Source organism: Ranitomeya variabilis, chromosome 6, assembly GCF_051348905.1.
Source record: "Ranitomeya variabilis isolate aRanVar5 chromosome 6, aRanVar5.hap1, whole genome shotgun sequence".
Classification (NCBI taxonomy): domain Eukaryota; kingdom Metazoa; phylum Chordata; class Amphibia; order Anura; family Dendrobatidae; genus Ranitomeya; species Ranitomeya variabilis.
In genome coordinates this window covers 189,840,814-189,866,414 of record NC_135237.1, presented here as the reverse complement: position 1 = coordinate 189,866,414, position 25,601 = coordinate 189,840,814, and the positions used below count along the sequence as shown (strand labels likewise).

Here is a 25,601-nt window from a genome sequence, read left to right as displayed (position 1 = left end):
GCAGGACCCGGATGCCGCGGCCATCTTGGATCCGGGACCTGCGGCGAGGAGGGAGGTAGGAGACCCTCGCAGCAACTCGATCACATCGCGTTGCTCCGGGGGTCTCAGGGAAGCCCGCAGGGAGCCCCCTCCCTGCGCGATGCTTCCCTATACCGCCGGCACACCGCGATCATGTTTGATCGCGGTGTGCCGGGGGTTAATGTGCCGGGGGCGGTCCGTGACCGCTCCTGGCACATAGTGCCGGATGTCAGCTGCGATAGTCAGCTGACACCCGGCCGCGATCGGCCGCGCTCCCCCTGTGAGCGCGGCCGATCGCGTATGACGTACTATTCCGTCCTTGGGAAGTAGGGCCCACCCCACATGGACGGAATAGTACGTCTAATGACAGAAAGGGGTTAAAGCTTTTCATAAACATCTTGTAGTCTTTGTATTGTGCACTTACCATTTATAAACAAGAGGAAAATACATTTCTTCATTGAATAGTTGGCATTGGTTATATAACCTTTCATTTTAAATGCCAGCTTAGCATCTTCACAGCCCACTTCAATTAACTCTCTTGGAGAAAAGGAATAAAAAAATAACAAAAACCAATGCTTCAATAACCTAGAGCTTATTAAAGTCTTTAATTAAGCAAACCAAATTTTTCAATTCTTGCAAGTGTCAATATGTGTGGCAAAAACTCTGGAAAATTTCAACGTATCCCTGTGACTCAGATTATTTTTAGTGACATATATTTTCTGATAGTGGTAAAAATTATGTAAATGTTTTGTATTGTTATGAAAATATAAGAAATTTGACAAACATTTAACCAAAAAAGCAAATTTCTAAAGATTATAACTTTATTCCAGAAAGTCACACCACATAAAATAGTTAATATATAACATTTACCTTATGTCTGCCTTTCATCAACACCATGTAATATTATTATTATTATTATTATTATTATTATTAATATGAAATGTTCTTTATTTTGTTAGGATGTTAGAAGGCTTAAAAATGTAACAGCAAATTTTCCTATTTTCAAGGAAATTTACATTTTTAGGGACCTATTCAGTTTTTATGTGAATGTTTGAAACATATATATTGGAAAACTCCCAAAAGTGATATTTTGCAACATATTACAAACTGCTATCAGGTACTTTGTTAACCTTTCAGGTGTTTTCCAGGAATTAAATGCAAAGTGGGACAAGAAGAATGAAAAAAAAAAAAAAAAATGAATGATTTTTTTTTTTACTCATTTTAAAAAACACTTTCTCGTATTTTTCATTGGGGGACACAGTTAGGCCGGGGTCACGCTACTCTGTAATACGGACGAGTGCTATGTGATAAAAAAAAATCGCATAGCACTCAGACCAATGGGGCAGCTCCCATCATCCGTTTTTTTTTCTCGTCCGTATTACGCTTGCGAGTGAAATCGCAGCATGCTGCGATTGTCCGCGTATCTCAGCTGAGAAACGCCAATGCAAGTCTATGGGGGCGATAAAAATACGGATTACACACGGACCATCAGTGTGACTTGCGAGATATTCTCAGGCATTGGGCAGCTGACAGGAAAGGCTCAGCCATTATTTGCTCATTTTGCAAGTGTGTGAGAAAATCTCACCATACGGATGAGATACTGATGACACATGGATACTTTTTTGAGAAAAAAACGAATCCTGGCATTGCACACAGATGACATACGGATCACCATAAGGAGAAGATTTGTGCGATTCTCGGCAGACAAAAATCGGACAGATTTTTTATACATTGTGTCACTCCAGCCACTATTAATGCAACTAAATGAAAATTGGCTTCTCCCCAGCAGATTATAATTTGCCTACTAGAACCATGCTTCTCAGTTTAGTAAAAATGCAGTAAGAGTAAGCAAAAGGAATTAAAGCACAAAAAGGAAAATCATGCACACCGGACCGGGCAACCAAAGAAGGGAGCTGTGTCCTCCAATGAAGATAACGAGAAAGATTTTACTTTAAGTAAAAATTTATTTTCTCGTTTATTATTGGGAGACAGAGTAACTGAGATGTCCCAAAGAGGTCTAAGGGGTGGCAATAACCAACATTATATACAGTTACCACAGAAGATCTTCACACCGTTTCTCAAGCATTTACTGCTTGCAGTATCTTCCTCCCCAGATTTGTACCTTTGTACCTGCCGTAGCAAGGGTGTGTTCCCCGTACAGCTTGGAAAAGGTAAGCTCAATGAGAAAGTAGCTGCTTTACAGAGCTGCAGGGTCAAAACCTGGTGAAGAACTGCCAGTCCATGCAGGGTGCACTTTAACCCTGAAAGAGAGGGGGGGGGGGGTTTTGAGAATCACTGGCACCTGCCCTATAAGCCTCGCAAATGTCTGATCTAATTCAGTGAGCAAGCTAGAGGCGGTCAGACCTCTGCCAGAGCATACCAGGATGCCTAAGGCATCCGAACGGATCTTTGAGAAGCAGGAAGAGCTGCACAGCCTTCTGCTATATCCACCAGTGTGAGAACCTCTCAGGGAAACTGGAAGTAAAGTACCTAAAGAAGGGAAAGTAATCTCCTTATTAAAAAGTGAAAAAGCAGAGAGTTTCAATAAGGAGAGGGGAGCCAAACACCTGAATACTCTGTCCAGGAGGAGGAGAAAAAAAACTTGACTTTCTCACAAGATCTCCTTCTCTACGCTCACCTACCGTGGAAACCTTCAAAAGGAACCTGAAGACCTACCTCTTCCGACAAGCCTACAACCTGCAGTAGCGCCCCCCCCCCTCGGTCCACCATACCACTGCAAGACCAGCTCTACCCTCACCTTCTGTGTCCTCACCCATCTCTTTTAGATTGTGAGCCCTCATGGGTAAGGTCCTCTCTCCTCCTGTACCAGTCGGTGACTAGTTTTGTTCAAGATGATTTTATTTGTTTTTGTCATATATATTCCCTTTCACAGTAAAGCATCATGGAATAAATGGAGCTATAGTAAATAATAATAATCTCTCTGATGAGCGCAAAAGGGGAGAACCGAAGGACAGCTGGACCTCTAGAGGTCTCCAGTCTCACAAGAAATAATATGGTCGCCGCAAATTTTTCCTGGCCAGACAGGCAGTTCTGACCTCCAGTCTATAAGATACATTCTACTGGACCAGGATAGCCAAGGCAGGAACTTAGCTTTTGGGTGACTGCCCTTTTTCAATCCAGACCTGCTAGTAAAAAGAAGGATATTGCCCTACAAGCGCTGCCCATAGGTTCTTCTCACCTATGAAACAGATGCTAAATTAAATGGCAGAAAAGTGACCTTTTAGGGCCCTTGTTCATTAAACCTAGTCAGACAACCATAATCAGAAAGGAAAGGAGCCTTCCGAATTGCAGACCCGACAGTCCTGCTAGTAAACTAAATGACCAAAAAGAAATTGGGTAGAAGAGGACAACTCTCAGAAAATGTCTATCTGGATAGTATGGGAGATGAAAGGGGGAAGAGGAAATGAATCCAAAAAGATAACCTTATGTCTTTTAATAAAATTGCTTTATTTAAAGTGCAAGATAAGGAGGCAATGGTGACAACATAATCACCCAACAAATATCTAAAAACAACAAATACACAAGACACCAGGAAGAAACAGCTGCTGACCCATAGCAGAAAAATATTGGTATAGCAATCAGCATATCGGGTCAGATTTACAAAGCCAACAGGGTTACTTAAATAGTTTCACATCAATCCACCTAAAAAACTTTTAAGTCCCACAAACTACAATGTCAAAATAAATATACAAGCCGGTATAGCATACAATAGCGCGGGACTTTAGTAGGTGAAAAGAATGATAAATCAATACATCACCCAGATATAATCTTTAGCAGGTGTAGGACACCGGGATCCTACACCTGCTAAAGATTATATCTGGGTGATGTATTGATTTATCATTCTTTTCACCTACTAAAGTCCCGCGCTATTGTATGCTATACTGGCTTGTATATTTATTTTGACATTGTAGTTTGTGGGACTTAAAAGTTTTTTAGGTGGATTGATGTGAAACTATTTAAGTAACCCTGTTGGCTTTGTAAATCTGACCCGATATGCTGATTGCTGATTGCTATACCAATATTTTTCTGCTATGGGTCAGCAGCTGTTTCTTCCTGGTGTCTTGTGTATTTGTTGTTTTTAGATATTTGTTGGGTGATTATGTTGTCACCATTGCCTCCTTATCTTGCACTTTAAATAAAGCAATTTTATTAAAAGACATAAGGTTATCTTTTTGGATTCATTTCCTCTTCCCCCTTTCGTATGTTGTTCATGATAACTGTCTTAATCCAATAGTAGGGCAAAATTAATCCTCACTGGGAGTTATTACTATTTGATATACATATAATTTAATCTTCCCAGATGATACATTTTAGGTATTGTTTGCCGCTGGTTACCCCTTTCTTTTTTCAATAGTATGGGAGATGTCTGGGGGAATTCACCATGATGAACAGGAGTTTCAGACCAAAACCAGAGACTCCTAAGAAAACAGGTATTCAAAATATTAAATCCAGGGAAAGTCTCGCCCTAATAAGGAAAGACCAAGACAGCTATAGAATGTGGAAGACCCGGGAAGTCTGTCCTGACCTGTCCACTAGGGGGTGGGTGGTGGGTGGGGGTGGTGGGAGGGCAAGCTCTATTGTAGGAGGTAGGTACTCGAAGGGAGGCCTCTAAAAAGTACCACCTTACTCAGGAAGTACCACACAAGTCTTCCTTATCTTTAAAAACCTTTGTCCTTTATTGCAAACATTGTGATGTGGACATGGTTACAAAGGGCAGGACGGGTGCAGATCAAGCTAGTGCAATCAATGGACGACGGACGTTTCGTGTATTGCACTCTTCAACGGGTCCAAGTTTGCAATACTCGAAACGGCAGTCGTCCACTGATTGCATCAGCTTGATCTACCAGCCGTCCTGCCCTTTGTAAACATGTCCACATCATGATGTTTGCAATAAAGGACAAAGGTTTTTAAAGATAAGGAGGACATGTGTGGTGCGGCAAATTTTTTCTACTTCTGGATTAACTTTACATGTTCTTTCAAGTGAGCACACCAAATTCCTGTGGAATCACCACATGGGGTGTTGTCGACTCAGCTAACCTGCTTCATCAGTGAGTATCCACCTTTTTCCTAGTGCCATTCTGTTTTCTCTGGTTTCTTATTGACTACTCAGGAAGCACCTATCCTGGTGTATACTGATCAAAGGTCTCCTATTGGCTGAAGAAGCCTAGATTAGTGCGGCCACCTACACCCTACACTGCGCAAGAAAAAAAAAATTTGCTGGCTAAGGCTACGTTCACATTTGCGTTGTGCGCCGCAGCGTCGGCGCCGCACAGCACAACGCAAACAAAAACGCAGCAAAACGCATGCACAACGCTGCGTTTTGCGCCGCATGCGTCCTTTTTTTCATTGATTTTGGACGCAGCAAAAATGCAACTTGCTGCGTCCTCTGCGCCCGGACGCGGGCGCCGCACGGACGCATGCGGCGCAAAACGCAAGTGCGACGCATGTCCATGCGCCCCCATGTTAAATATAGGGGCGCATGACGCATGCGGCGACGCTGCGGCGCCCGACGCTGCGGCGCAGACCGCAAATGTGAACGTAGCCTTAGTCAGTAACCCATGCCTCTAGAATTAGACGCAAGGTTCCAACTAAATGATAAAAGTATGGGTGCTCAACTGTAAAAGTATAAGGTGCTCAAAAGTAAAATAGAACAATAATGGTTAAAAAAAAAAAAAAACTTTGGCACTCAAAAAGGATAAGTTGAAATAGTTTTCAATCAAAAAAGAAAAAAATTCATCCAAGGAGGAACAAATAATTAATTCGACGTTTTGGCATGTCACAGCCTTTGTCAAGAAATATCTGTTAAAGGTGTCTCTATAGGTTATCTATGAGAATGCGTGGGTCCGGGAACAAAGTGTCAAGCTGTTCCTAGGCTGTTCCTACTAAAGGCTGGAGTCATCAATTAAAAAAGGAGCCCTCGTCCTTCAGTCAGGCTTCAGGCTGGAGCAGAGCTACTTAAGACTGTTTAAAAGGATTGTTCCACAAACAAAAGTTCATTTTAATTAATAGATCTTGAAATAATAACTTCTTCCACAATTGGATGTGTTTAAATAAAATGTTCCTGTGCCGAGATAATCTTATAAATGTGCCCCGGCTGTGTTCTTTGTAATGGCGGCCTCTGACCGTACAGGAATGTGGTCTGATCATACCACATCTCCTGGGTGGGGGGGGGGGGGGGGAAGCAAAAGAGTATACAGACAGGACAGCATAAGATCGCAGCCGAACCCTCAGTGACCTGCCCTCTAGTTTACATAATGAATACCTGTACATACTGAAGAAAAAAAACCTTCTGCAGGCAGGTGCCAGCCGTGGCACCTGCGCTGCAACATAATTGCATGTTTAGTGTCCTAGTAATCACTCTTCTTCATGTTATTGATACAGAAAAAAAAAATCAATTTGAAAATGGCGCCCGCTGCACCTGCGCAGTTGTGTACAGTGGTGTGTATAGAGATCCGATAGCTGCCATTGCGCAGGTGACGCCATCTTCCTGAAGAGAAAAAAAAATCCTCCTCCAAAATGGCGCCTATATGGCTAGAAGTTGGGCATTCCAAACTCAATCTTCACGAGGCTCAAAGACCACTGTCCCGGTACCTGATCAACGACTAAGTCAAAGTACATGGTCTAGCAGTATAGGCGCTAGAGGATACCGACTGAACAATACAGCCTGTACTCTCCACCGCTATGTGTGTGATTCAGAGTGCACAATTAAACCCTGTTACCCTAAAAACAATACATCTGAAAAAGAAAAAAAAGGTTAACACCTAACTTGGCCTCTATAGGCCTAAAATGGATCTGAGACTTAGACCTCAGTTGTCTCCAACTGATATTATGAAAAAAACTGAGGAGCCCGATGCCAGCAGGAAAGGTATAGTCTGCCGGATGCGGGTGTAAGACAATTTTCAATTAGCTGCATTAATAGTGTCAGCCCACAGGTGTCTATCCCACATTATTGTGTCCCCAAATAAAACTAACAAGAAATTATGTTTTTACTGCTAAAAGATTGATAGCTTTTCAATATCAGGCAGACTAAGCCCATTACTGGGGTTTGGATTGCTGTGGTAAGCATCAGGACCACATAAATGTGATCTCAGGGTGCAGATTGGGATAAAGAGGGAGCACCAGCACTGTTAACCATCAAGATGTCACTGCCACTTTTAACCACAGCATCTAACTAAGGGGTTAAACAGCCACGGTCAGTGCAAACACTGATTGTGGCTGAAACAACAGGGTGTCAGCTATAAAGTACAGTGGCTGCATTTTCACTCATTGGGGGATGCTATTCTCTTATATCTCAGGATAGTAAAAAAAATGTATTGGTGGTCATTAAGGGGTTAAAATTTCAGTCAAACAAGAAAACATATACCACATTTTTCAGACGATAAGAACCACCCACTTTTAAAGAACAAAAAAAAAAAATAGAAAACCCCAAAACATTCAAACTAATTAAATTAGAAGGTTTTTTCCTGCAAAAGACCTGTTGCAAATTTTGTTAGCTGAGGTGCTTAGTGGTACTCCCCCAAAGACTAAAAGGAGGTTTCAAGAATCCTATCCCTACATTTAAGTGGAACACCACACTCCCCCTTACTTGGGGCTTGAATGCTGAATGGAACAAAGACATTGAGAACTTTTTAGTTGACCCTAAGCATTTCCCCCACCAGTTGCAGAAAATGCCACAATGAAGTGCATGAGATTCTCACAGCATAATGGAAAGTATATTTGCACTTTAAATAAAATAAAATAGAAAAAAAAAAAAAAAAAAAACTCAGTACCTGCTTACAGCATTTCCAAATACAGTCCTGATATTGTCAACCGTTGTCGCATTTGATAATGTTCTCACATCAGCCGTGGTCTCACCTTGCTGAAGGGATAAAGTGTATTTCTACATTATCTGTAGTTTTTCAAATAATTTTTCAAATATTTTCAGCATTTTTTAATAGCATAACTAAGGAGAACTATAAGTCACAGAATGCCCAGAAAATTTTTTATTATAATAATCAAAATTTTATTGAAAAGTATTTTGCATAAAACAATAAAATCATGTACCATAAATAAATTCATGTGATAAATCATAGGTGCATCCAAAATCCAAGGTTCATAGAACAGGACACTGCTGGGTGTGCTAAAATATCCGTATAGTAAGGTGCAGCTGTATCATTGCCATCAGATCTGACCAAAGGTACATAGGCTGTGGCACTCTAAACAGTAACAACATCAGTGCATTTTATGCCCGCAGCATTGTCACAAGCCTAATAGCAATCAGATTACGATGTGCATTATAAATAAGTTAGACGGAATTACCCATAATGGTGCGGCAGGTCCAGTTCTAGTCCCGGAAAGTTACCCCAACGCGCGTTTCGTGAGGAAGCGGGATTCACTACACGCGACCATAAGACGCACCCCAAATTTTCAGAAGGAAAACAGGGAAAAAAAAAATGTATCTGTCAAATGGGGGTCATCCGTCTTACAGACTGAATTCAGCTTATCAGGGGAAAATCGGCAGCGTAGAGACTGAATAGCTTCAATTCCAGAGTTTTCATTTTTCTTTTACTGTACAGGTTAATGTTATAGTTTCATACATTGTACTTTTTGGGATGCAGCAATATATATATATATTTTTTTAAAAGGGGAAAAAGGTGCAGACTCAAATTTTATAAAAATAGGGATTTTTGTGTACTTACCGTAAGATCATTTTCTCCGAACCACTCATTGGGGCACACAGGACCATGGGTGTATACTGCTGCCACTAGGAGGCTGACACTAAGTGACTATAAAAAAATTAACTCATCCTCTGTAGTATACATCTAACACTGGCTCCAGCTGAACCAGTTCAGGGACAAAGCAGTAGGAGATCAAAACCATCAAATACATGTTGTTAAACACAGGGCCCCTGAGTTCTTGTGGCAAATAGGGCCCTGGGAGATTAAGTCCGGATGATACGGTAGTCGCCCGGGGACGTTGATGACTAGTTGCACCAGCGTGGCCAGTCCGGAGCAACCAGGGTCACTGGGACCCCCTCCGCCTTGATCTTCCTGATGACCCTCGGGAGTAACAGAAGTGGGGTTAAAACGTACATACGGAAGATGAAACTGACGCCACAAAAGAACCAGTGCATCTGCCCCGATGGCTTCTGGATCCCGGGACCGAGCTAGGAACTCTGGCACCTTGGCGTTTAATCTTGAGGCCATGAGATCCACATCTGGAGTCCCCCAGTGATGACAAATCTGTTGGAAGACCTCCGGATGAAGTGACCACTCTCCCAAAGTGAGACCTTGACATCTGAGGAAGTCTGATGCCCAGTTTTCCCCACACATGGGATGTGAACTGCCGAGATGACCGAGTGGTTTCTCTCGGCCCAGCGGAGTATGTGTTCCACCTAGCGCATTGCCGCCCTGCTGCGGGTGCCCCCTTGATGGATGATATATGCCACAGCCGAGGCATTGTCCGATTGAACTTGGAAGGGGGCGCCCTACCAGGAGATGATGGAACTGCCGCAGGGACAACTAGATCACCTGAATCTCCAGGACGTTGATCAGAAGGAGCGATTCCCGAGGTCACAAACGCCCCTGGGCAGTGTGGTGACGGAAGACAGCTCCCCAGCCAAGAAGGCTGGTGTCGGTAGTGACCACCAGCCAATGAACTGGGAGAAAGGATTTCCCCTGGATAAGAGAGGACAGCAACGTCTACCACCTGAGCACATGCTGGACACGCAGGGACAAACGGCACAGTCTGTCGAGGAAGAACGGGTTCTTGTCCAAGGCTGCAGAGGACGCAGGTGAAGCTGGGCGAAGTGAACAGCTTCCATCGCTGCCACCATCTTGCCCAGGACCCCATGCCAAATAGGATGGAGTGAGGATAAGGACGACAAAGTGCCCGGGCTCCCTGTTGAATGGCTAAGACCTTGGCTCGAGGGAGAATCACCAACCCTCAGGAAGTGTCCAGGGTCATGCCTAAAAAAATTATCTGCTGAGCAGGAACAGGGGAAGTCTTGCTTAAGTTTATCATCCATCCCAGGCGAGAAAGAATATCCATAGTGATTCGAATGCACTCTGCACAGGCTTGGAAAGACGGTCCCTTGATTAGAAGGTCATCTAGGTAAGGCAACACAACCATGCCCAGAGAGTGCACAAAATGGACATTACGGCTGCCATGATCTTCGTGACCACTCAGGGGGCGGTGCCGAGGCCGAAGGGCAAGGCTGTGAACTGGAAATGTCCCTCGCAGACAGCGAAGCGCAGAAACTTCTGGAGAGGGGGAAAAGATTGGGATATGAAGGTAAGCATCCCGGATGTCAATGGATGCTAGGAACTCCACCTTCTGCATCGAGGAGATGACAGAAGGTAGGGACTACATCCTGAAGTGCCGGACCTTGACAAATTTGTTTAGGAGTTTTAGGTCCAGGATGGACCTCACTGTTGCATCCTTCTTCGGGACCACAAAGGTTCGAGTAGAACCCCTGCAACCTTTCTTTTTCTGGGACCGGAATAATGACCCCGTCTTGACGAAGAGAATCGATGGCCCAGTAAAAGAACCGTGTCCGCGCCTCCGCTTTGGGAGGACGAGAGGTGAGGAATCGTGCTGGAGGGAGGGAAGAAAATTCTATTTTGTATCCGGAGGACACTAGGTCCCTGACCCATTCGTCGTAAACGACAGCGAGCCAGGCATGACGAAACCGGAGTAGACGACCGCCTACTCTGCTGGTGTCGACCGGACAATGTCACAAGTCATTTAGGCGAGAATCTATGGGACCTGGATCCCTTAGATCTGGACTGCTTAGGTCATCTCTTCCACAACTGGTTGGTCTTATATGAAACCTGGGGACCTCTGTCCCCATGAGGGAAGCGCCCCGATCCGGAAGAGTTGGCTGTAGTGGACCAACCGGGATTGCTACGAAAGGAACGGAAACGTGACTGTTGCGGGCGGTGAAAGGGTCGCTTAACTTTCTGCTGGGGGAGGAACTTACTCTTCCCTCCTGTGGGTCAGAGATAAGCTGAACCAGCTTCTTTCCGAACAAATGACTGCTCTGGTAAGTCAGAGAGGTTAGAGACTTTTTGGACACAGAGTCCGCTCGCCATTCCCTGAGCCACCGTGCCCGCCTAATAGAAACAGCATTTGAGGCCGCAGGAACAGCGCAGTTAGCCGCTTCCAGAGAAGCGTGTACCAAATAGACTCCGGCAAAAGAGATCTGATTGGCTAGTTCCGCTGCCTCCGGGGGAAAATCACTAACCTGTATTGTCCTGCTCAGAGTATCTGCCCAGGAGACCATTGCTTTGGCTACCCACATCGAAAGAGGGAAAGAGTGCTAAGCCCAAGGCTTCAAAAACCGAACGGGCAAAGTTCTCTATCAGAGAGTCCATTGGATCTTTAATCGAGGATCCGTTTGGTAACGATAGGAGGGTTTTGGAGGCAAGACGAGATACAGGTGGATCAGCGAAGGGGATTCTGACCATTGCTTATGCAGATCAGATGAGAAAGGGTATCTCGCCTCAAGAGGCTTTGGACCTGAGAAGCGTTTGTCCGGCCGCTCTCTATGCCGCCGAACTATGTCCTGAAATTCGAGGTGATTGGCAAACACCATATGAGGACATTTGGTCCTTTTGAAGGAAACCGCGTGATCCGGGGTGGAGGTAAGAGTCCTTGACAACCTTAAAAGTCTGGTTGACGTCTCTATGAGACTATCCACCATCGCCTAATAATCCGGCGAGTCGAGGTCGAGGGTCCAGTCAGACTCGTACTCAGAGTTCTGGTCGCTGCGAACCCATGGTGAGGGGAAAGCGAGAAACCGAGCTCACGGATGCCGAGGTGCGAGAGGGCCCGGGAGACGTGCTATGGGTCCGTTTTCTAGATGCCTGTGTATCTTTTGACTGACAATGGCCCCTGTGTGGTGGAGGAACCCTCTAAGACAGGCAGACGAATATCCCGACACGAGAAGGGGTCTTGGAGGGACTCAATCGCTTAAGATAGTGAAGTCATGGACTGCGACAGTGACAAAGGCCACTCAGGGAGACTATGTACACTGGGTTCGGTAGCGGAGGGGGGCTCCTGAGCGCATTGGGGATCACAGGCCTTGCAGAGTGGAATACTCTGTCCCCGTGGCAACGAAGTCTGGCAGGTGGTATATGAGAAGAAAAACACTGTTTTGACATCCCTCTTGGATGTCTTAGACAATGACATGGTGTACCCCAGTATGTCCTGACTCTGCTAAATGCCCCAATAGGACGAGTGGTGGCTAATCACAAGTGAAATACTGCAGAGAAGGGCCAATGGGTGTTGAAGCACAGCTCTTACCCAGGTCCTGTGAGACGATCCTCCTGGTGCTAGAGATCCGGCTGGATGATAGGATATCCGCCGGGAATTGCAGGAGTGAGCCTGCAGCCAGGGAGAAACCCGACCTACTGAGAGGTGGCCGGTAAGAAAAAATGGCTGCTGGGAGCAGGAAAGGCAGTCTTGCTCTGCGCAGGAAGTGCCAAGAGTGGGCGGAGCCACCAGCACGACCCGAGTGGGTGGAGCTTCCGGGTTGCGGCCTATCATAAGCCGAAGCTGGGGACTAAATTTTCAGCGCCGGCAGGAACACACCCGGGGGAAAAAACGCCCTGGGGAAGCACGTGCTACAAGAGCCCTGCTGATTAGCCCGACCCGAGCATTTCTTCACAACGGACCTCTGAATCACTGTGGGTAAGCGCAGAGCTCTGCCTGCAGGTCAGGTGCTGCAGTGTGGACGGTACAGAAACCCTCCATCCACCATCCCTTTGTTAGGGATGTGGAGAGGGATCATACGCCTCCTTCCATCAAAGCTGTTCTATCAGTGGTGATGCAGCGGGGGCCGCTCGGACGCCATTAGTGCCTTTGTACATCCTAGGGGTTAACTCCCCCAGGATGGGACAGGACTATTGGTCCGGCAGTAGTAAGCCTGGCTGCAGAAGGGGGTACATGGAGGCGACACTCCATGTCCCCGTCTGTTGTTGGTGCGGGGAGAGTGGTGCCCTGAAGGGACCTGTCGCCCGTAGAATAGAGCTCAGGCATGCCTATGAACGGTGCAGGAGGGGGTACATGGTTGGATTGTTGGGGGAGATTGGAACCCTGAAGGCATCCATCGCCCCTGTAATCCTTTAAAAAATATTAAAAAGTAAAAAATAGAATAAAAAAAATAAATAAAATAAATTGTGGTCTAAAGACCAGACCCATGTGCCTCCTAAGGACACTAAGCATGAACTGGTTCGGCTGGAGCCAGTGGTAGGTGTATACTTGTCGAGGAGTAGGAGTTACTATTTTATAGTCAGTGTCAGCCTCCTAGTGGCAGAAGCATACACCCATGGTCCTGTGTCCCCAAATGAGGTGAAGGAGAAAATATATTTAATTATTTTTATACTTTACTTTTAGTTTCTGTGGGCTACTTGAACCTGCGATCGACTTTCATGTACTGCAAAACCGTACTGTTGAAATATGTAGCTCAAATTACGGTTTATCATGAAGCCCAGCCTGTGCTTCACAACAGTACCACATGACAGTCAATGGACTCTTCAGCCATGGCAACCCATAAACACACGAGCGGACGGAGTGTGGCAGATGGGTGAATGAAGCAGGGCGCCATCCAGAATTTTAGTGGATGGGGAATAATACAATAGACTTTACATAATTTCCTCAAATCAAGATTGCAGGAAAAGCATCTGATGGAAGTCATGCCTCTACTGAAAGAATGCCATTCCACGATTGATCATACCCCAAAAAGGAGGTGGTCCTCAAAGAAACCACATGGTGAGACTCAACTACAGATTGTGACACCCGACAGTCTCATCATGCCAGGCGTACTCCTAACACTGCAGAAGCAAGCTCTGAGAGAGAAACGGAAATACTGGCAGGGGAGGGGTGTACACAGGATAGTGAAAAGGCAGACCTATTGACTTTGAGGATGAAGCCATTCCGGAGATTGACCAGTAAGACGAATTTGGGATAGGCAGATACCTTAATATTGGCAATGACATGACCACAGAGAAAAGACAATCCTGAACCAAGAAAGTAGCAAGAGAATTCAAAAAACAAAGAACCAAGAAAGAGCCAGAAAGAAGACTATGAATTCTGTGGATGGAGATGTTGAGTTACGATGAATGGCAGAGAAGAGATAATAGCCGCAATAGGAGATGTCTAGATACCCAAGTGGAGAATCATACTTCATTCCATCCTCATTGGTGGCAAGGAGAGATGGGCAAACCCAAATAGTAAAGTTTGGCGTCAGTACCGAACTACTATTCTTTGTTTGGGCACAGACACCCAACATGGACTTCACCAGGAAGTCTGTATTACTGTTCGGGTTCAGCATGCTGTCATGTGCAAACTGCTTCTGATCGGCGGTAAAGTCATTACCAGTGGTCAGAGAGCCGTGGTTCCCACAATGCCAAATAACAGCGTGAGCCCACAGCTGTTTACCTCTGGTCACTCTAATAACAGAGAGAGCAGACGGCGGCTGATGGGAGTATTCATCAGCCGGCGCCTGTGCTATAAATAAATAAAACACTGTGTGTTCCCCCCCTGTATGTTTGATAACCAGCCAGGCAAAGCTCACAGCTGGGGGCTGCAACCCTCAGCTTGCAGCGTTCACAAGGCTAGTTTTCAAGAACAGAGGGGTCCCCCAGCCAGATTTTTTAAAATTATTTAAATAAATTAATAATAAAAAATAAAAACTGAGTGAGTTCCCCCCTATTTTGACAACCAACCGATGTAAAGCAGACACCTGGGGGCTGGTATTCTCAGGTTGGTAAGGGGCCATGGACATTGCCCCCCACCAGCCTAAAACTTGCAGCCAAGAAAAGGTACATCTATTAAATGCGCTAGGCGCTTTGCCTGGCTCTTCACACTTGCACAATGTGGTGGTGGCAAGAGGATTCATAATTGTGGGGTTGATGTCAACTTTGTATTGTCCGGTGACATTAAGCCCACGGATTAGTAATAGAGAGGCATCTATAAGACGCCTATCCATTACTAATCCTATAGTTATATTGTAAATAAACACAACAAGAATAAAGTCCTTTATTTGAAATAACAAAACAAAACACACTTTTCCTTTTTTTTATTTAAAAATAAACACAGTTATACTCACCTAACGCCCATTTCACTGAATCCCTAGTCTCCTGTAATAAAATAAAAAAACAACCATATCCCCTCACCTGTCCATCCTTCTGTCCAATGCCGTAATCCAAGTCTGGCGATAAATAGTTTTCAACCTGGACGGTGCCAAGAATACTCCCATCAGCCGCCGCCTGCTCTCACTTATTAGTGGCAAAAGGCGTAGGCTGATGGGAATATTAGTCCTATTAGCCGACACCAGGTAAATTTTTTAACTCTAATCACAGCTGCAGGTTCACGCTGTCACTTGACTCTTCATTTGGTTCACTGACCAGCGGTGATTATTTTACTGCATATCATAAGCAGTGCTTGCCGAGCTGTCATGCACATGACAGCATGTCAAATACTTGATGTTCGGGCCCCCCGTTCAAGTGAAAGGGGTACGGGCACCGTTCTGGTCCCCAATCCTGAATTTTTAATTTTTTTTACCAGTTTGTCCGAATCATTACTAGGCCCTGCATACCCTATACTCCTGCATTAACCCCTTTACGACCTTTTTGGTGCGGGCTCAAAAACCCATACAGGTCTGGTAACTGCAAACTCGTAAGGACCTGGAAAATCACAATGGTAAGTCAGTTTTAGCATTTGGTGAACATGGTAAAAAAATAAAAAATAAAATTACTGTGGAATTGCATTTTTCCCCCCGTTTTCTAGTACACTATTTGGTAAAATCAATAGTGTCATTCAAAAGTACAACTTGTCCTGCAAAAAAAAATCCCTCACATGGCCATATTAACTGCTAGATGGGAAGTGTGCTTACTGGATGTATGTGATTAGGCAAGGTGGGTGCTACTGCTGTATTAGTTTTGTAGTACCTATATATAGGCCGACGCCAGCTTGGCTATAAATATATCTGAATGTCAGACTGTAGACTTGTGTGTAATAAATATTCTTTATTGATACATGGTTGTGACTCAGTTAGTATATAGCATAAGGAACATAACGTTAAGATATCACTAATATTTGTATATTAATTATTAACTAGTCAAAGCTGACATTATTAATATTGAGCCTCAACAGAAGTGTAGAAGTCTCACCCCTTCAATAATTATAACTTTTGGCAGGAAACTTTCCGCACTATTTCGGTGTGCCCTACATACAAGTGTCACACTGCCAGCGGCAGGTAAGGGGATAGCAGAAGCATTGTCTATTGAATTAATTTTACACAGTAGATACACATCTGCTTGTTTATAATAAATAAGGGTGACAATAATGTTGACCAAAACAGAAATATTTATATTCCTTTTTTTAATGACAGATTATTATTACTATTATTATTTATTTATATAGCACCATTGATTCCATGGTGCTGTACATGAGAAGGGGTTACATCAAAATACAAATATCACTTATAGTAAAACAAACAATGATAGACTGGTACAGGGGGAAGAGGATCCTGCCCTTGCGGGCTTACATTCTACAGGATTTTGGGGAAGGAGACAGTAGGTGGGGGGTTGCAGTACCTCCAATGGTGTTGAGTTGGCCGCACGGTCATTGCAGGTTGTAAGCTTTTTTGAAGAGATGGGTTTTCAGGTTCAGTCTGAAGTATCCAAATGTGGTGGATAACCGGACGTGTTGGGGCACAAAATTCCAGAGAATGGGGGATATTAGGGAGAAATATTGGAAGCGATTGGGTGAGGAGCAAATAAGCGTGGAGGAGAGAAGGTGGTCTTGGGAGGACCAGAGATTACGTGAGGGAAGATATTGGGAGATTAGTTGGCAAATATACGGAGAAAGGTTATGGACGGCTTTGTAGGTCAGTGTTAGTAGTTTAAAGGATAACTGTCACCCCCAAAATCGACGGTGAGCTAAGCCCACCAGCATAAGGGGCTTATCTACAGCATTCTGGAATGCTGTAGATAAGCCCCCGATGTAACCTAAAAGATGAGAAAAAGAGGTTATATTATACTCACTTGGGCGGGCGGTCCGATCCGATGGGCGTCGAGGTTCGGTCCTGGGCCTCCCATCTTCATAGGATGACTGCAGTGTGCAGGCGCCGGAAAAATTCAGAGAGGCCCGGCACCTGAGCACTGCAGTACTTTGCTCTACCTTCAACAGGGCAGACAAAGTACACCTGCGCTGGAGCCGCAGCGTGAAGACCAGAAGAGGACATCATCTGATGAAGATAGTAGGCGCCGGACCGCGACATCCATCGGACTGGACCGGGAGCGCCCCTGGGTGAGTATAATATAACCTCTTTTTCTCATCTTTTAGGATACATCGGGGGCTTATCGACAGCATTCCAGAATGCTGTAGATAAACCCCTGATGCTGGTGGGCTTACCTCACCCTCGATCTTAGGGGTGACAGGTTCCCATCAAACTGGAGATGCTGGGAAATTGGGAGCCAGTGAAGGGATCTGCAAGGAGGAGAAGCAGGAGTGTAGCGAGGAGAGAGATTAACTAGTTGGGCAGCAGAGTCAAAGACAGACTGGAGGGGTGCGAGAGTGTTAGAAGGTAGGCCACAGAGGAGGATTTCGCAGTAGTCGAGGCGGGAGATGATTAGGGCATGCACAAGCATTTTGGTAGAGTGAGGGTTGAGGAAAGGACGGATTTTGGAAATATTTTTGAGCTGGAGGAGACAGGAGGTGGTGAGAGCTTGGATGTGCGGTTTGAAGGACAGGGCAGAGTCAAGGGTTACTCCGAGGCAGCGGATTTCCCGGACAGGGGAAAGAGTGATTTCATTTATTGTGATAGATAGATCAGGTAGGGAAGATATGCGAGATGGAGTAAAGATAATTAGTTCAGTTTTGTCCACATTGAGCTTGAGGAAGAGAGAGAACAAGGAGGATATAGCTGATAGACACTCTGGGATTCTGGACAGCAGAGAGGTGACATCTGGGCCAGAGAGGTAGATCAGAGTGTCATCAGCATACAGATGGTACTGGAAGACATAGGACTTTATGAGTTGTACCAGGCCAAGGGTATATATTGAGAAGAGAAGGGGTCCTAGGACAGAGCCTTGAGGGACACCAACAGAGAGAGGGTGAGATGAGGAGGTAGTGTGGAAGTAGGAAATGCTAAATGTACGGTTGGTAAGGTATGAACAGATCCAGGATAGGGCAAAGTCATTGACACCAAAGAAAGAGAGGATATGTAATAGGAAGCAGTGGTCAACTGTGTCAAAGGCAGAGGACAGGTCAGGAAGGAGGAGTATAGAGAATGGTCTTAGCTTTGGCTGTAAGTAAGTCGTTCATAAGTTTGGGCAGGGTAGTCTCAGTGGAATGGTGGGGAAGGAAGCCAGATAGTAGGTTGTCGAAGAGAGAGTTAGATGCAAAGTGAGAGGAAAGTTCAGCGTGGACGTGCTGCTCAAGGAGTTTGGAAGCAAAGAACACGGGCGATAGCTGGACATAGCGCTCGGGTCAAGGGAAGGCTTTTTGAGGATAGGTGTGATTGTGGAATGTTTGAAAGCAGAGGGGAAGGTACCAGAAGTTAGTGATAGATTGAGGAGATGGGTTAGGGATGGGATAAGTGTCGTGGTGAGGTTGGGGAGGAGGTGGGATGGAGTCAAGTGCACAAGTGGTGAGGTGTAATTTGGAGAGAAAATGAGCAAGCTCTCCTTCAGTGATTTTGGAAAGGGAAGTTATGGGGTTAGGGCATTGGTCAAGTATACAAAGGTGTTGTGGTAGTCGGACAACAAAGACTTGCCTTGTTTTGTCTATCTTATTTTTGAAGTTTGTAGCAAAGTCATCAGAGATTAGGGATGTTGGAGGGGGCAGTGGTAGGCGGAGGAGGGAGTTAAAGGTGTTGAACAATTGTTTGGGGTTGTGGGATAAGGAAGATATGAGGGATGTAAAGTCGGCCTGTTTAGCAGAGGTGAGCGCTGATTTGAATGCGAGTGTTGCTTGTTTGAATGTGGTTAAGTCATCTTGCGACTGCGTTTAATTCCAATGCCGCTCTGCAATTCTGGATACTTTCTGAAGCTTTTTAGTGATGTTATTGTGACAGGGTTGTCTATTGATTCATCGAACTTTACTATGCATGAAGGTGGTGATCGGGTCAATGCCTGATGCAAGAGTGGCATTGTAGAAACTAGTGGCAGTGTCTGTGTCGTGGAGTGAAAATATGGGAGGACAGTGGTAGAATAGAGTCAGAGAATGTGCAAGTGTCTAGATGTGCGTGGTTTCTGCGGGGGTGCTCAAGTTGGTGGGCATGGGTGACAGGTGAGGAAGACAGGGAAGAGAAAGTGAGTAGATGGTGGTCAGATAGAGGGAGAGAGGAGGCTGTGAAGTTAGATAGAGAGCAGAGACGGGTCAAGACTAGGTCTAATGTATGTCCGTCTGTATGGGTGGCAGAGGAGATTATTTAGGTTACTAGAAACTATTCCAGAAATAATAATGACTGTGCATGGATTCCCACAAACACTCTAATAGTTCCACAATTCCTCTGTCACAAACTAGTCTGTACATGTAAAGATAAATTCTATTTTTATCAGTGGTACAGTCATCGTTGCCATCTCAGAAACATGATCCAGCAAGTGGAACAATTTTCTGCTGGTGGCAATTTTTGGATTATATCATAACGGTGGTAAAAGGAATTACAAAGAATTTCCACTTGGATACAAAAAACAAACAAATAAAAACCAACCTTCTTAACAGAGAAGCTGATACCAGAGTTATGGATGGCATACCTGCACAGAAAGAAAAAAAAAAACGCAAAGAACATTTCCATAGTTTATTTCTTTCACAAATCGGATGACTCATTTATACTATTGTTTGTTATTTTCTACGTACTATTATGGCAAAACATTACCTGCTGACTATGTCCACAATTCTTGCATGTTCTTCACTTGCACTTTTCAGTGCTTTTCGCCTTGTTGATACATTATAAAATAGGTCTTCAACCTGAAAGATATTTTAGCGCATGAAAATGGATGATAATAGTGTTAAAAAGTTAGTTTGTTTCACATTTGCAAGTCACCCCTTTTCCATAGGTTAGTGAATATCGTCTCGATCACTGGTGGTCTGGCCATTCAAACCTCCACTGACCTCGAGAACAAGGCTATGAAGAAACCCTGTCTAAATAGAGTGGAAAATAAGAATGCGCACCTACATTCCATTCATTCTTAATGGGAGTGACGAACAACAGCAGAGCGCTGAGCTAGGATATCTCAGTCTGCCCTTTCAGAATGAATGGAGTGATGTGCACAAGATCAACCTCTACTTTGCTCAGGCAGAGCTCCGTTCTCTGGATCGGTAGGGGGCTCAGAAGTCAGAAGTTTACCTTATAACAGAGGTGGACAACCTGCGGTCCTCACTGCAGTTAGTTATGGCCCCTGCTCTACTAGAGACAGAAACACAACTGATCCTCTAGCCTATGCCATAAGATGTGCCTGTGTGAACATCACTGGCGCTAGCCCCTGCAGAGCTTCAAAGACAGGTTTCTATGCAGTGAAGTGCACGGAATGGTTAATACAGATTCCAGTCACACAGTTATAGACTGCCTGTGTATCAGGTGACATTTAGTAATAAGCTATTTATTACAGAAAGAAGTGCTCAGAGGTTAAAATTACTTTCATTAAACAAATTTCAGTGAATAGTATCATACAGGGCTGGTTAGGCAGGGAATTTAGTCATATATATGTGAATGCTGCTGGGTTGGAGGGCACAGGAAACTAGACACGTTCGAATTTGAAGAGTGGCACTCATTTATCACTGAATAAGCCATCTGAACAAGGACGTGCATTTTTTGCCAAGTGTATTCTTATTCATTAAAGTGGGTGAAAATGCGGCAAAAACTATTAACATTGACATTCTGCAGAGTTGAAATATATTCAAATCTACATGGAAAAAATATGAAAAATGTGCATGAGCCTTAAACAATTTCATTCACTTGGCTAGGACAGTAAAATGCTTTTTTTTTTTTGCAGAAAAAAATTGCAGACGTGCGAATATAGCCATAGTATATGGCGCCACAGTTTGATGATCCATAGGCTTACACTGTAAAAGTCACTTCTGGGTATGCAGAGGCCAGTGTGACCCGAAGAGTCTGAAGAACGATGACGCCACTGGGAAGAGGAGCTAGATACCAGAGAAGACAGCGTTAGGGGAGTATATTGACATACCGTATATACTCGAGTATAAGCCCCTCTTGGCTTATACTCGAGTCATGGTCGGCGGGTGAGGGGGAGCGACGACTGTCATACTCACCTGCTCCTGGCGCAGTCCCTGCATGTCCCATGGTCTCCGTGCGCCCGCAGCTCTTCCTCTGTTCAGCGGTCACGTGGTACCGCTCATTAAAGTAACGAATATGGACTCCACTCCCATAGGGGTGGAGCCACATATTCATTCGCTGAACAGAGGAAGAAGCTGCCGACTCCCGGAGACCATCTGTCCGGGAGAAGCTGCCAGGGACAGCATTGGGAGCAGGTGAGTATTTCATATTCACCTTTCCCTGTTCCATCGCCGCCCCGTCTTCCGCGTCCTCTGCAGTGACTGTTCAGGTCAGAGGGCACAATGACGTATTAGTGTGCGCGCCGCCCTCTGCCTGAACAGTCAGTGTGGAGAGACGGGACACTGAGGAGCAGCGGGCAGCAACGAGAGGGGAGTATGTCATTTTTTTTTATTGCAGCAGCATTACATGTGGCACATTGTTATATGGAGCATCTTATGGGGCCATAATGAACTGTATGGAGCATTACTATGTGGCGCATTTTAACACTTAACCTACTGATGTCTTTATCAAATTTACTTTTATTGGTATCTTTATATTTTTTAAATTTACCAGTAGCTGCTGCATTTCCTACCTTAGGCTTATACTCGAGTCAATAAGTTTTCCCAGTTTTTTTGTGGCAAAATTAGGGGTCTCGGCTTATAGTCAGGTTGGCTTATACTCGAGTATACACGGTAAACACGTGTGTGTGTGTATATATATACACATACATATATATATATATTATACATATATAGGAAAAAGGTTAATGAGAGAACTTCTTCAAGTATGACTGCAGTGTGAAATCACACCTTTCTATTACCAGAGATATAGCATAGCACTCCTCTACTGCCTGCACTCATTTGTACAATAACATGAATACATCATAACACACCAGCTGGTCATAACCCTTTACGTAGAACAGCAAGACAATGTGGTCCCTCTGCACTATAGGATAGGGGAAAACTTCCAAACTGGGTACAAATCCTTTAAGGCTTCAAACAGAAATTATTTTGCTTTTACATACCGATATCTGAGTCCCTTGATTTCCAGCACAAGGTTTGGGAGGAGCTTTGAGTTTTCCATCTGCATAACTTGCTCTGCATACAAAAACATGTAATTATTACAACCTACCTAAGGATATTGTCCAATCGGCTAATTCAAGGAACACCTAGTAAAGTGCCTGTTAGGAATGCCTAAAAGTAGCGAGGTATTTTGTTATCAATCCCCCTTTTTTTCCTTACCTGTAGGCACATTTTCCATCTGCTGTCTTTGTTGTAATAGTAACATGAGCCACGTGGCTGATACTGGCTAATGCCTGTTGAGATAAAACAATAGCTGAAGAATTAGATTTTTTTCACAAAATTAATGAAGGGTTGTGTAAGCGCCCCTGAAACTAATCCGAATCCAACTCTTAAAATAAACCCGTAAAATAAAAAGATGCAACCTGGTTGGTAATCATATGCATTTTCTTCAGTTTTTCTAGTTTTCATACATCACTCTCACTACATTTAAAGAGGTTTGGTGTTAAGACCTAGTTTTCAATAGTAACAGTGAAAAAAAAAAATCACAACAAATGGTACCTGGTTAGAAAATCTACAGGGTATTTTGCTCGTTTTCTGCTCCAAAAACTGCGTTTAGCATGAAGACTCCGTATGTACAAAGCTCTTACAGCGTCACTCAACTTTTTCATTCTTGCACCCATGCCCAAACTTTAGTACAAAAGTCAGGAAAAGTCCATTGTAACATCTGAAGACTGCCTTGTTCCTGCCTTCCTTCAGTTTCGTGCCATCTAATTTAGCCTTTTAGGCTGTGTGCACACGTTGCAGATTTTTTGCGATAAAAACGCATAAAAAATGCATACATTATGCATCCTATCATTTAGAATGCATTCCGCAATTTTTGTGCACATGATGCGTTTTTTTTTTCCGGGAAAAAAACGCATCGCGGTAAAACACGCAGCATGTTCTTTAATTTTGCGGATTTTTTGCGTTTTCCCCTACTATTTAATGCATTGGGAAGCTCCGGAAAAAAACGCGCAAAAAGCGCATGCGGATTTCTTGCAGAAAATGTCCGGTTTTGCTCAGGAAATTTCTGCAAGAAATCCTGAACGTGTGCACATAGCCTAAAAGTCTGGGCAATTAGTATTTACACTTTTGTTTTTCCCTCCCCTTCTTCCAACAGCCATAACTTTTTTTTCCCTTCAACATAGCAGTAGGGGATTTGGGTTTTTTTGGAACAAGTTTGTTTTAAATGACACCATTTACTTACAATATAATATACTAAAAAGTGGGAAAAAATTACAAGAATTGTGCAATAGTGACAAAAACAAGATTCCACAATTGTTTTTTTGTTTTGTTTGTACAATGTTTATTGTTTAGTAAAAGGGACTTTAGAACATGATTCTCCAATTTAGCACAATTGCTGTGAACTCAAACTAGCAAAATTTTTTTTTAAGGATTGCCATTTTCTGAGACTCAAAGGGTATCTGTCACTCCATTTTTGGCCTATAAGCTAAGGCCACAGGCATCAGGGCTCATCTACAGCATTCTGTAATGCTGTAGATAAGCGCACCCCCCCCCCCCCCCCAATGTATTCTGAAAGATAAGAAAAACAGGTTATATTATACTCACCCGGGGGAGGTCATGTCCGATGGGAGTTGTGGTTCGGGTCCTCCCATCTTCATACGATGACGTCCTCTTCTTTTCTTCCTGCCGCGACTCCTGCGTAGGCATACTTTGTCTGCCCTGTTGAGGGCAGAGCAAAGTACGGCAGTAAGCAGGCTCCGGGAAAGGTCAGAGGCCCGGCGACTGTGCACTGCAGTACTTTGCTCTGTCCTCAACAGGGCAAAGTATGCCTGCGCAGGAGCCTCGGCAAGAAGAGGACGTCATCGTATGAAGATGGGAGGCGCTGGACCAAGACGCCCATCAGACCGGAGAGAACTGGGACAGTCCCTGGGTGAGTATAATATAACCTGTTTTTCTTATCTTTCAGAATACATCGGGGACTTATCTAGAGCATTACAGAATCCTGTAGATAAGCCCCTGATGCCGGTGGCCTTAGCTTATAGGCCAAAAATGGGGTGACAACCCTTTAATGGTTTTATTTTTCCATTATTTCACTAGTTTTGAACAGCTGACATATGCCTCTAACAGCCGCAGGTGGAATCACAATCCACGGGTAGCTGTTAACCTGTTAAATGCAGCTGTCAATTTCTGGCAGCGGCATTAAACTTGTGCTAACCGGAAATCGGAGGCGATCAGACAACTGCAGCTTCTAGTCTCCTGTAGAATTAAAAAGTTTGGCCTTCTCAACTTAATTTTTGACCACTTTACCCTTTCATCATGTAAAAATTCTATAGCATCTATGACTGTTCTTTTGACATAACCCCAAAATGCCTTTCTACTACTTTGTTCTCCCAAGCAAGCCTTTCATCAATATTGGCTTTAGTTCTTTTAACGCTTGCCCTGCATTCCCCGCAAATAGCATTTTATTCCTTTTTAGATATGCCCCCTCTTTCCATTTGATATACATTTTTACCTTTTTAACAAGTGATTAAGTCCAGCATTCATCCATCCTGGTCTCTAAACACTTCCAATTCTTCCTTCTTTTCGGGATTGTTACCGATTGTGCAGTGAGAATTTCATTTAGCAAAACCTCCCATTCTTCTTGTGCATTTCTGTCCTTTAGAACATACAGCCATTGGACTTTTCCTACCCTCCGAGTCTATTAACCCCTTTACCCCCAAGGGTGGTTTGCACGTTGATGACCGGGCCAATTTTTACAATTCTGACCACTGTCCCTTTATGAGGTTATAACTCTGGAACGCTTCAACAGATCCCGATGATTCTGACACTGTTTTCTCGTGACATATTGTACTTCATGATAGTGATAAAATTTCTTTGATATTACCTGCGTTTATTTGTGAAAAAAACGGAAATTTGGCGAAAATTTCGCAATTTTCCAACTTTGAATTTTTATGCAATAAAATCACAGAGATATGTCACACAAAATACTTAAGTAACATTTCCCACATGTCTACTTTACATCAGCACAATTTTGGAACCAAAATTTTTTTTTGTTAGGGAGTTATAAGGGTTAAAAGTTGACCAGCAATTTCTCATTTTTACAACACCATTTTTTTTTTTTAGGGACCACATCTCATTTGAAGTCATTTTGAGGGGTCTATATGATAGAAAATAACCAAGTTTGACACCATTCTAAAAACTGCACCCCTCAAGGTGCTCAAAACCACATTCAAGAAGTTTATTAACCCTTCAGGTGTTTCACAGGAATT

At 44.1% G+C, this 25,601-nt stretch overlaps 1 protein-coding gene across 3 annotated transcripts in view; it reads right to left on the bottom strand.

The window, feature by feature from the left end:
* The window catches only part of MLH1 (mutL homolog 1), a 113,930-nt gene that overhangs the window by 69,157 nt on the left and 19,172 nt on the right, over window positions 1–25,601 (bottom strand). For all 3 annotated transcript variants that reach the window (XM_077269328.1, XM_077269329.1, XM_077269330.1), the window contains 6 exons: window positions 22,549–22,622; window positions 22,332–22,404; window positions 19,907–19,998; window positions 19,742–19,784; window positions 7,809–7,897; window positions 443–555 (listed from right to left, as the gene is read on the bottom strand). In XM_077269328.1, coding sequence (XP_077125443.1) covers window positions 443–555; window positions 7,809–7,897; window positions 19,742–19,784; window positions 19,907–19,998; window positions 22,332–22,404; window positions 22,549–22,622 — 484 coding nt within the window. The remainder of the gene's footprint in view (window positions 1–442; window positions 556–7,808; window positions 7,898–19,741; window positions 19,785–19,906; window positions 19,999–22,331; window positions 22,405–22,548; window positions 22,623–25,601) is intronic.